This window comes from Quercus lobata, chromosome 9, assembly GCF_001633185.2.
Source record: "Quercus lobata isolate SW786 chromosome 9, ValleyOak3.0 Primary Assembly, whole genome shotgun sequence".
NCBI classification, from domain to species: Eukaryota; Viridiplantae; Streptophyta; class Magnoliopsida; order Fagales; family Fagaceae; genus Quercus; species Quercus lobata.
Window position 1 is genome coordinate 27,465,096 of NC_044912.1, and position 12,139 is coordinate 27,477,234.

Sequence of the window (12,139 nt, forward strand, 5' to 3'; positions counted from 1 at the left end):
TTGTCGCGTAAAATCTTCTTGTTTTTTCTATAAAGTTAATGGTCATTGCCTTTTACTACGATTTGGTATCGGTTTGACTTTTAATACTGTTTCGTGACTTTTTGGTTTCTGTGGGTTGAATTTAGATATTTGTATAGCTTCATTGGATAACTTTGAACCTTTGTTTAGTGTGTACAACTTTCAACTATTTCGTTTGTTTAGTGTGTACAACTTGCCTGCTCTGCCATTTCGTTCTACAAATAGTTGATTTGACTTCTTTTTTTTTTTTTTGCACAGTAACATATTGAAAGTTAATAGTTATACTTCTTTCTTAAACTTGACTGATTTTGAGAATACAATTTGTTTAAGTTTTGTTAAACACAGAAGTTAAACGAAATTGTTGTAAATCTTGTTGTGGCTCAAACTAACATGAACCTTTCTGCGGTGATTTCGGAAGTGAACTGGGTAGGAGGAAATACTGAGGAATGGTGGGTGGACACTAGGGCTATTTGTCATGTATGCTCAAAAAAGAAAATGCTTTCTACATATAATCCTATGGGTAATGGAGAAAAAATTTTCATGGGTAATTCTTCAACCTCTAAGATTGAAGGAAATAGAAAGATTGTGCTAAAGATGACTACGGGCAAGTCTCTTACTTTGAAGGATGTATTGCATGTGTTAGACATTCAAAAGAACCTTGTATTTGGCTCATTGTTGAGCAAGAATGGTTTTAAGTTGGTTTTTGAGTCTGATAAATTTTCACTATTTTAGAGTGAAATATATGTGGGCAAAGGATATTTTAGCAATGACTTGTTTAAGATGAATGTAATGATTGTTTTTCCTATTATTGATAATAATAAGAGTACATCTTTTGTTTACATGCTTGAGTCATCTAATGTTTGGTATGGTAGATTGGGTCATGCTAATTAACATACTTTATATAGACTAATCAATTTAAATTTATTGTCTAAATTTGAAATTGATTTTGATCATAAATGTGAAACTTGTGTGGAAGCTAAGATGACTAAAGCATCTTATAAATCAGTTGAAAGAAGCATTGAACCTCTAGATTTAATATATAGTGATGTATGTGACATGAAATCTATACAAACTAGAGGTGGTAAGAAATATTTCATCACTTTCATAGATGATTGCACTAGATACTGCTATGTGTATTTGCTAAGGAGCAAGGATGAGGCAATTGAGGCATTCATTCAATATAAGAATGAGGTTGAGAATCAACTCAACAAAAAGATTAAGGTTCTAAGGAGTGATAGAGGTGGAGAATATGAATCACTTTTTGTTGAGTTTTGTTTACAGCATAGTATTATTCATCAAACCACTGCATCTTATTTACCTCAGCAAAATGGAGTTGCTGAAAGGAAAACTAGAATCTTGAAAGAAATGATGAATGCGATATTGATAAGTTTCGATTTACCACAGAACTTGTGGGGGGAAGCTATTCTTTCTACCAATTATATTCTTAATAAATTTCCTAAAAAGAAAACCAATAAGACATCCTATGAATTATGGAAAGGTAGAATACTTTCCTATAAATTCTTAAAGGTGTGGGGGTGTTTGGTAAAAGTGGTGGTTCCTATTCCTAAAAGGACAAAGATAGGACCAAAAATCGTTGATTGTGTTTTCATCGCTTATGCTCATAACAGTACTGCATATCGATTTCAAATTTATAAGTCTGACATTCCTAACCTACATGTCAATACTATTATTGAATCTAGGAATGTGTCATTCTTTGAAGAGATATTTCCATACAAATCCACACAAGAATCAAGTTCTCTTAAGAGAAACTTTAAGTCTACGTCTAGTAGCTCTCATGATCAAGATTTGATGGAAGAGAGGAATGAGGTTGAGCCTAGATGTAGTAAGAGGACTAAAATGTCAAAATTGTTTGGTCCGAATTTTCTAACTTATATGTTAGAAGATGAACCCCAAAGCTTCAAGGAAGCTATTTCTACACCTGAGGTGCCTTTCTGGAAAGAAGCTGTCAATAGTGAGATTGAATCCATCTTACAAAATCACATGGGAACTAGAGGATCTTCCACCAGGTTGTAAACCTCTAGGATATAAATGGATATTCAAGAGGAAACTGAAAGCTAATGGATCTATTGACAAGTATAAGGCAAGACTTGTTGTAAAGGGTTACAAACAAAAGGAAGGTGTGGATTGTTTTAACACATATTCACTTGTTACAAGAATAACATCAATTCAAATGTTGATGGCTATTGCAGCGTTGCATAACCTAGAAATACATTAAATGGATGTAGAAACTACATTCTTAAATGGTGAATTAAATGAGGAGATTTATATGGAATGACCTGAAGGGTTCATTGTTCCTGGTCAAGAAAAGAAGGTGTGTAGGTTTGTTAAATCTCTTTATGGATTAAAACAAGCTCCAAAGCAATGACATGAGAAATTTGACAATGCAATGATGTCAAATGGGTTTAGAATCAATGAGTGTGACCAATGTGTGTATGTTAAAGATACCACAAATGACTATGTCATTGTGTGCCTCTATGTTGATGATATGCTCATTATAGGTAGCAATAATGATATCATTGAAGCTGCCAAAAGAATGTTGACTAGTTAGTTTGACATGAAAGATTTAGGTGTTCCAGATGTGATACTAGGAATGAAGATTTCTAGAAAATCTGATGGACTTGTCTTATCTCAATCACATTATGTTAAGAAAGTTCTTGAGAAATTTAAGAAATATGATGACAGTCTAGTGAGAACACTTGTAGATGTAAATTTACCTCTAACTAAGAATAAATGGCAATGAATATCTCAATTGAAGTATTTAAGTAGGGATGGCAATAAAAGTTCGACCCGCGGATACCCGGTCTAGCCCAACCCTAATGGGTCGGATTTTACCTAGCCCGATAAATAATAAGGTGGGGAATAGGTCTTAAAAAAAAAAACCCGAAGTGGGTCCAAGTTTTTGTCATACCCGGCCCGGACCCGACCCGTTTAAATATAAAATTACCAAAAACCCCATTTTTATATATATATATATATATATAAACTAAAAAAAAAAAAAACCCTACCTCTCCTCATATTCCACACTCAGCCCCATCCATTTCCCTCACAGCCTCACTCTCCTCTCCCTCTCTCACTCATGGACTCACCTTCTTCTCCCTCTCTCACTCACTCTCACTCACGGACTCAACCTTAAGCTCTGACCTCTGTCACTCACCACCACCATCACATGATCTTACTGCCGGCCTCAAGCTCTGTCACCGTTAGTCTCAATCTCTATCACCGCTGGTCTCAAGATCAAGTTTGTTTCTCTCTTTCTTTGTCTTCTTTGAGATTTGATCTGTGTTCTCCAAGTGTAGCTCAGCCAAGATTTGCCACCTCTACCAAGATTTGCCACTGCCAAGATCCCTCTTTTTTATTTTTTTTATTTTTAGGTTTGTTACTTGGTGCCTGAAAGGGGTATTATTGTGTATATTCATTTGTGGGATTTATTTTGTAGATTTTTGAATTTGATGTAATGGTCTCGGATTTGGATTTGGGGGATTTATTTTGTATATATTTGAACTTGTGGCAAATCTTGTTGTAGGAAGAATTTTTTTTTTTTTAAGTATTTGGGTTATGTATATAGGATTTATGTATGGGTTTGTGATTTTTATGTATTATTTCTTCTGATTTCTGTATTTGAGTTTGTAATTTCTATATTTGGGTGTGTTTTGAAAGGGAAAATGAGAAATCTAAAAGTAAATTATTGTAGATTTATGTGAAATTCGAAATCTAAAATTATTGTAGAAATCCAAAATAATTATTGTAAATTAAATTAGTGTAGAAATCTGATATTTATTAAATTAATTATGGAATTTAAAAAAAAAAATTGGGCTACGATTTAGGCCATTAGGACTTAGGATTGGGCCCTAAAGTGGGCGGGGCCTGTGGAGCCCAACAGGCCGGGTTTGGAGTTTGGAAAAAAATCCGTTTATAAACCGGGTCAAGTTCAGGTAACGGATACAGGCCCGCGGGTCGAGTTCGGGTATAAAGAAACCCAACCTGAACCTGACCTGTTGCTATTCCTATATTTGAGAATAGTGGGCAGTCTTATGTATATAATGAATTGCACAAGACCGGACATAGCATATTCTGTTAGCAAGTTGAGTGGATACACTAGTAATCTAGGGGAAGACCACTGGAAGGCATTAGTTAGGGTTTTGAGGTATTTGAAATACACCCTAAACTATGGGTTGCACTACACTCGTTATCCAGCTGTACTAGAAGGGTATAGTGATGCTAATTGGATATCCAACACAAAAGACAGCAAATCTAGGAGTGGATATGTCTTTACCTTTGGTGGTGCAACAGTATCTTGGAAGTCTTCTAAACAAACATGCATTGTTAGGTCCACAACGGAATCAAAATTTATAGCATTGGACAAAGCAAGAGAAGAAGCAGAGTTGCTTCATCATTTCTTGGAGGATATGCCAATGTGGATGAACCCTGTACCCTCTATTTGTATACATTGTGATAGCAAATTAGCTATTGGTAGGGCATAGAGTCATATGTACAACAGTAAGTCTCGACATATACGTCGAAGACATAATATCGTGAGGCAGTTGCTCTCTAATGGAATTATTTCCATTGACTTCATAAAGTCGAAAGAGAATATAGCAGATCCGTTAACCAAAGGTTTAAGTAGAGAGCAAGTAAATTGCTCATCGAGGGGAATGGGGTTATAGCCTATGACCTAAAATTTCCATGAAGTTACCCCACTTAGTTGACTGGAGATCCCAAAATCTAGGTTTTCAAAGGGCAACAAAATTGTGGAGACTATTTTTTTTTATCACTATGGGGATTAAATCTCCCACTCATTCCTATGATGAAATAGTGAATCCTGTAAGCAATGTTCAGGGTAAGTTTTGCTTTTAATGATTCCTATATCTTGAAAATCCAAGTGGGGTATAGTAGGATACTCTTAATAAGAGTAACCTATATGAGTGTGAAGTGGGCCGCTTCCATGAGAGTTTTAAGGCTGAATTCTCCAAAGTACTTCATGAATTTACTAGGATATGTTCAGGGCCAAAATAAACACAACTATAAAAACGAAATATGTTCGAAAAGGAGTTGTGTGAATTTTATTATCTTGGTATACACAAACGATTGAATAGTTCAAGACATCATGTTCACTGGTTAGCCAGTATATCTGATAGTCTTTTACAAAGGAAAGTTCAAAGCCAAAAGCTACTTCTCCCGATAAAGTAACTTTTCTTCTACTCTCTGTGTGTCTGCATTATCATTTGCATTGTGTTTTATCAATTTCCATTCATGTGGGGGACTTTTAGATAAATATTAGGGAGTGAATAAAAAATTGACTCCTAATATGTCCAATTGAACATGATATTGAAGTGGTGAGAATTCTTAAGTCCCACATAGGAAATGATAGAGAATATGAGTTTTGGGTTGGACACTGGGTTGGGTTTTTGACATGTGTGGACTAGGCTCTTTTGTCCAATTAATAATAATATTTTATTATTTTATTTTTTGAGTCAGTAAATTTGTATATAATAGTTTTTTTTGAAACAATGTGTTTGTTTAGTAATGTATATTTTCATAGTCCCTCATTCATGAAAAATAACATTTTAGAAAAACTCTCCCAAAGAGAAAATATTTTGCGCATTCATTTGAGTCAAAGAAAGAGAGAGACAGAGTAGTTTGCAGGGCATAGACCTTGTGTGCTTCTTCTCCATGTTGTGGATCATTTTATCCCGGGAGGCAAACGTCCGGGAGTCTCAAAGCACCACAGATTGTGTGAGGGGCGAAATTTGCTTTACAGAGATTGTGTCAAACACAAGACTTGATCAGAATCATTCATCCTTCACGCATTTGGTCTGTGAGTTTTTAATTATTTGCAGATTTCATCTTATATATACAATATCTTTTTATTGCTTTTGCCTATTACATCTATTTGTGTTATTGCTTTTATTTAGATTTGTATGTTGTTCCTTTTGCTTTATCACAAAAGTAAATTGTTGAAATATATCCAACAGATCACTGCTCATATATGATGAAAGAGTAAGGTGTCGAGTATGTTTGCTTGTGCCAATATGGTTTGTGGCTCATGCATGACTAGAATCAAACACTACGGTTGAATTCTTCTTCGTTTTGGGGTGATCTTATGCTTAATCTAGCAACTTTTATCTTCCAAGAAATCAGTGGTGATTTATGTGCAGATCTTGTGGTTAAGCTTCATCTTCTGATTAATGTTTTCAAATTCATGTGGATTATACATGGACGCATTAGTGTGGATGGCTTCATGCATTTGTCCTTGCAAATTGATCCAAGAGTGGTGTGGACGACAATCTATTATTAAGTTTTCTTCTTCTGATCTACATAGTAGACTATTGAAATTGTGGGGCCTGGGAGCTTACGATCCGGCCCACACTCTATCCGGGCTCAAGGCCCGTGCCGAGGACGAATGATCAAATGCCGAGGTGTCAAGGGGAATAGCTGAGGATGACCCTATCCTCGGCAATCCAGGACTTCAATGGGAAGAGCAAAGTCACAATGAAGGTTATCCTCAAACAGTCCCCTGAAGGGAATATGAGTGGAATGGGGCCCACGTGGAGGTACGGTGCAAAATTGGTTCAAGGAAAATACGTCACATTTGCATTAAATGCACCCGCCAGCATCCTGATCATGTTAAATGAGAAAAGATGCTTGAACGGCGTAACTTCGATCATCGCAACTAACAGAAAGTAAGAGGGGACAGTTGATGGGACGGGTACAGAAGTAAGCACCTGCCTGACCAACAAGTGGAGAGCTAAGATCAACCAAGAAGTACTATATAATGTAAAAGTTAGTGCACCAACAAAGGGGCTGGGAAAAATGGCCAAAAACCAGAGCCTCCCAACCCGCCTCCAGGAGAAAGACTTCCAGGGCGAACACGATTTTAACCATGTATGAACGTTACGAAAACCCGCCGTCTGGTGACTAAGGCCTAGCCTTTCAAACCCACGCTCTATAAATGATATTGTTTGGGCCTTTTTACGTGCGAACTCAACACTATTACGGGTCGTTACCAATCGTGTCCTTACAATTGGCGCCGTCTGTGGGGAAGACTTGTGTGTTGGCATAGGCGGTAGGTCGGGACAGTTCCCTTGTCATTTCTAGCAGCCGGTTGTTGTGTTCTAGCGTAAAATTCCACTAGGGGTTATGTTTCTTTACTAGGGGCTACGCTTTGTAGCGTCAGCTGCATAGATGGTTCTAGGGGCTCGGCCGAGGAGATAATTCCCTCAAAACCAAGGTCTCATGCCATCACCGAGGGGTTATTTTCCCCCAATTACTTGGAAGAAAAATCTATTTATCAAAATTGAGTTTTGGACAGAACTAAGGTATTGTATGGTCCTCGGACTCAAACCTATGGGGAAACCAACTACTTATTAGTGTTAATCAAGTTTTGGACAGAACCAAGGTATTGTATGGTTCTCGGACTCAAACCTATGGGGAAACCAACTACTTATCAGTATTAATCAAGTTTTGGACAGAACCAAGGTATTGTATGGTCCTCGGACTCAAACCTATGAGGAAACCAACTACTTATCAGTATTAATCAAGTTTTGGACAGAACTAAGGTATTGTATGGTCCTCGGACTCAAACCTATGGGGAAACAAACTATTTATCAAAATTGAGTTTTGGACAGAACTAAGGTATTGCATGGTCCTCGGACTCAAACTTATGGGGAAACCAACTACTTGGAAGAAAAATCTATTTATCAAAATCCAGTTTTGGACGTAACCAAGGTATTGCATGGTCCTCGGACTCAAACCTATGGGGAAACCAACTACTTATCAATGTTAATCAAGTTTTGGACAGAACCAAGGTATTGTATGGTCCTCGGACTCAAACCTATGGGGAAACCAACTACTTATCAGTGTTAATCAAGTTTTGGACAGAACCAAGGTATTGTATGGTCCTCGGACTCAAACCTATGGGGAAACCAACTACTTATCAGTGTTAATCAAGTTTTGGACAGAACCAAGGTATTGTATGGTCCTCTGACTCAAACCTATGGGGAAACCAACTACTTATCAGTGTTAATCAAGTTTTGGACAGAACCAAGGTATTGTATGGTCCTCGGACTCAAACCTATGGGGAAACCAACTACTTATCAGTATTAATCAAGTTTTGGACAGAACCAAGGTATTGCATGGTCCTCGGACTCAAACTTATGGGGAAACCAACTACTTGGAAGAAAAATCTATTTATCAAAATCCAGTTTTGGACGTAACCAAGGTATTGCATGGTCCTCAGACTCAAACCTATGGGGAAGCCAACTACTTTAAAGGAACCTGGGTACTAAGTAGAACTTGGCAACTACACGTGACATCTAAAATGATGCCTATATCTCCGTTGAGTGAGGGTTAGAAATGAGTTCAAGGCTCTGCAGGTGCAGGTAGGCTCTGGTTTTGAAACGTGATGTTAAACGTATCACATGCACAAATATTCATACGGGTTAAGATAAATTAGTTCAAAATTCATAAGCAATAAGTAAGTATCAACAAGGGCAACCAATCAGTAACCAAAAGAAAAAAGGAAGAATAAGGTTTCATATATACGTGTTCAATAGGCTCAAACTACTAATAGACTACAAAGTTTACAAAATGAAAAAGAAACAAGCTAATCGTTAAGCTAAAAACAAATTTGGAGCCTAGCCAGGGTTTCTACTTCTTTGGTCTTGCGTCGGCTACGTCTTGGGAAGGCAGAGTGGAATCAGCTTCGACGCCCTGGAGGATAGTCCCTTCTGGGGAAGGCTGAACAGGGTCAGTATCGGTACTCTTGGGGGCCACAGCAAGGGGAATGGCCTGTGGGGGCTGGGCAAGTGTGGCTGGCTCCTCAGCATTAGGCATCTGAGTGCCAACCACGGGCTTAGTAACCTCCTTGGGTGCCTCAGGATCCGTATGTTGAGATGCTCCTATCACATCCTGAGGTTCTCCCTCTTTGAGCGTCTTGCCAGGAGTGCCGCCGACCTGTAAGTTTTCCGACTGGGTGACCTCTTCCTCGGGTTGGTCGCTCATAGCCACGGAGCTGGAGGAGGTGGCCTCACGGATGGCTGTAGGGTAGAATATGTTCTCCGCTTTCCACAAGTCGGATGAAGCATTCACCCCAGCTCGCCTCAATGCCTCTTCCCAAACCTGGGAGCAATAAAGCTTGCATACTCCAGGAATCTGGGCTTTAAGGATGGCTTAGGTTTTAGCTATCCCCATGTTATAACCATCATCCTCGGCCGTTTCCTTGGCAACCTCAGCCTCCTTTCTGGCAAATTCGGCCTCCCGCTTGACCCTTTTGGCTTCGTCACGGGCATACTCCGCCACACGTTTGTCATACTCGACCGCGGCCAGCTTTTTACTTAAACCCTCGATCATATCTTTAGCTATTTGCAACTGATCTTCGGCTTCAAGTAGACGTTTGGTTTGGTCCTCGGCCTGTTTTTGGGCGCTAGCTAGGCCCGCCGAGGCGCTATCCCTTTCAGGGATAGCAGCTGTTAGGTCAGCCTTGGCCTTGGCGAGTTCATCCTCAGAGGCTTGGAGAGTCTTCGCGGCCGTTATGCGCTTGATGCGTTCATTCTCGGCCACCTTACTCTTATTATTCACCTCTTCCTCTATCCTATAAGTGGCCTGGAGAGCCTGGCAAGGGAGATAAATGCATGGTTAGTGACAAACCAGAAGCGAGAATTAATAAATTTTTAGGTTTCAAGAAACCTTACCATGCCCAAGTACCTCTTAGTACTGAGGAAGACCTCCTGCATCCTCATTTTCCTCAGACCATCCATGTCATTAGGGAGTAGCATGGTTCTCCCTAATGCGTCCGCCACGTAGCCACCCTCGCCATCTCCAAGGTCCCTCATGGATGCAGTTTCCAACAGTGGACCCCCGTGAAGCATTGGGGCAGGAAGCCAGGCGCTTGGCAAGGACTGGGCCTCGATCCCCTTTCCCTTGCCTTGAGAGGTTTGGACTTCAGTTTCTTTGCCCTTGCTTTGGTGCCCAATCTTCAGTTTTTTTATACGCGGAGCCTCCTCCTTCTCCTTAGAAGGTTGGGATTTTCCCCCGTCCATGGTTTCCTTGCCCTTGGAGCTCCTCTTTCTCTTTGAGTCAGTGCCTTCCGGCCGAGGAGGTAGAGATGGTTGGGAGGAAGCAGGAAGTTTGGGGCGAGGGGATTGTGGCTGTGACTTGGTGGAAGATGATCTAGTCTGGACAATCTGAGGCTGAGATGGTGGGGAAGGAGCCTTGGGTTGTGGCGTTCCCTGCATATCCTTCCCAGGTTGACCTTCGAGGAGTTCGAGTAGTGGGGTTGGGGGCTTTCTCTTGAGTCCCATCTCGGCCTGAGAAGAAGTGCCTGCTGACGAAAATTCCGCCTAGGATAAGGACGGGTCACCTATATCACCAGAAGGATCCTCAGATTGGTGGGCTAGGTCAAATACCCCAAAATCTTCCTCGGGCTGGTCTAGCTCGCCTTCGTCCTTTGCTACTTGATGAGACGAGGAGGGTCCCACCGGTGGGATGTTCCCAGGGATAGATGGTTCTTGGGAGATTAAAAATCCTGTCTCGACCACGGTAATTTTTGGAAGCCAAGGACGCCTGGCGTTGATCACGTGCCTTGCGTCCGCAAATGATTTCTGAACAGGAGGGTACCCTAATATTTTGTGAGCTGCTCGGACTTGACCATCGCCGTCATTTACAAAAATTGCTGCTTGCAAGACAGTCTCCAAATCCACCCGGTTGACTAAGTGAAAATGCCGTTGATAAGCGTGTGGATCTACAAAAGGAAAAACACATATGCATGGTTAGTTACCGAACGACATTAGATTAGAATGGCGTAAAGGGTCATCACCCTTCCATTCCCAGTACCCTACCTGGTTCTTCTTCTACTATGGGGCACGGATCGCCATCGTGCCATTCACCAGAGACGATAAGGAAATCCTTGTTCAATCCCTTGTTGGAGTCAGGGAGGCACTGGATTAATCGAACCCTTTCATCCCTCGACTTCATGTAGTAGGTTTTCCCCTTCAATTTTTGGAGATTTTAGCACCAGTTCACATCATGGTGGGTCAGTCTTAACCCCATCTTCTCGTTTAAAGCGTCCACGCAACCCAGAATCCTAAAAACGTTGCCGGCGCACTGGGTGGGGGCTAATCGGAAGTGCCTAAGGTAACCCCTCGTCACCGGCCCCATAGGAATTCTCATACCCCCCTCTACAAAGGCAAGGACGAGAATTACTACCGCGCCCATTTCCCTCTTATAGTGCCACTCCCCCATCTTACAATGCCTCAGACTTACGTTGGGAGGAATCCTGTGATCGACGATGAACTTATTCATCGCCTCTTCAGTATCGACTAACTTCCTCAGTCTCAATTTAGCTATTTCTATGATTTACCAAACAAACCCGACCCGCGACGGGAGAAAAACAGGAACCAAAGAAAAATAAAACCAGAAAAGAAAAAGCACGAGTTAATGGAGGTAGGCAACTTACATAAAAGAAGAAAGACGCTTCGGACAGGCTTTTTGTGCTGGAGATAGACTCGAGTTTGGGCAAAAGTTCAGATGAACCCAGAATATACGTGCTAGAACTCCTAAGTGCAAAACTGAAGAGACAGATTCGTTCCAAAAAAATCTTTTATACTTTCTAGGGTAAACTGCACACATTTTCCCGCCTATAATGACCAAGGGATCACCACCGTTCGATCTTCATCATGCCGTAGAACGTGGGAAACACAAAGCCGCCCGTATTTAATGAGGCCACGTTTCGCCTTCCAAGGGCTCTAGGAACGTGTCTTGGGCAGATGAAAAGTTTTGGGAACCGATAGGTGACAAGGATTGACGGACATTGGCAGATATCTGATGTCATCAAAACCCTCCTATCCATCCGAGGAATCGGATAGCAGGATTTTGAGGGGCTATTGTGGGGCCTGGGAGCTTACGATCCGGCCCACGCTCTATCCGGGCCCAGGGCCCGTGCCGAGGAGGTCGCGTGTCGAGGACGAATGATCAAATGCCGAGGTGTCAAGGGGAACAGCTGAGGATGACCCTATCCTCGGCACTTCAGGACTTCAATGGGAAGAGCAAAGTCACAATGAAGGTTATCCTCAAACAATCCCCTGAAGGGGATATGAGTGGAATG

The 12,139-nt window shown here is 40.9% G+C and overlaps 1 protein-coding gene across 1 annotated transcript; it reads right to left on the minus strand.

Moving 5' to 3' along the window:
* Positions 1 to 8,685: 8,685 nt before the first annotated feature.
* On the minus strand, positions 8,686 to 10,337 carry LOC115961508. The gene is made up of 3 exons (XM_031080484.1): positions 9,876 to 10,337; positions 9,265 to 9,648; positions 8,686 to 9,156 (listed from the first exon to the last, which is right to left on the minus strand). The coding sequence occupies exons 1-3, from the start codon at positions 10,335 to 10,337 to the stop codon at positions 8,686 to 8,688; spliced, it is 1,317 nt and encodes a 438-aa protein (XP_030936344.1).
* Positions 10,338 to 12,139: the final 1,802 nt, after the last annotated feature.

Coding starts and splice junctions, on each gene's coding strand:
- LOC115961508 (XM_031080484.1), bottom strand. CDS start 10,337: ATGGGACTCAAGAGAAAGCCCCCAACCCCACTACTCGAACTCCTCGAA. Junction 9,649..9,875: donor GGGGTCCACTGTTGGAAACT/GCATCCATGAGG, acceptor CTCCCTTGCCAG/GCTCTCCAGGCCACTTATAG. Junction 9,157..9,264: donor TTGCCAGAAAGGAGGCTGAG/GTTGCCAAGGAA, acceptor TATTGCTCCCAG/GTTTGGGAAGAGGCATTGAG.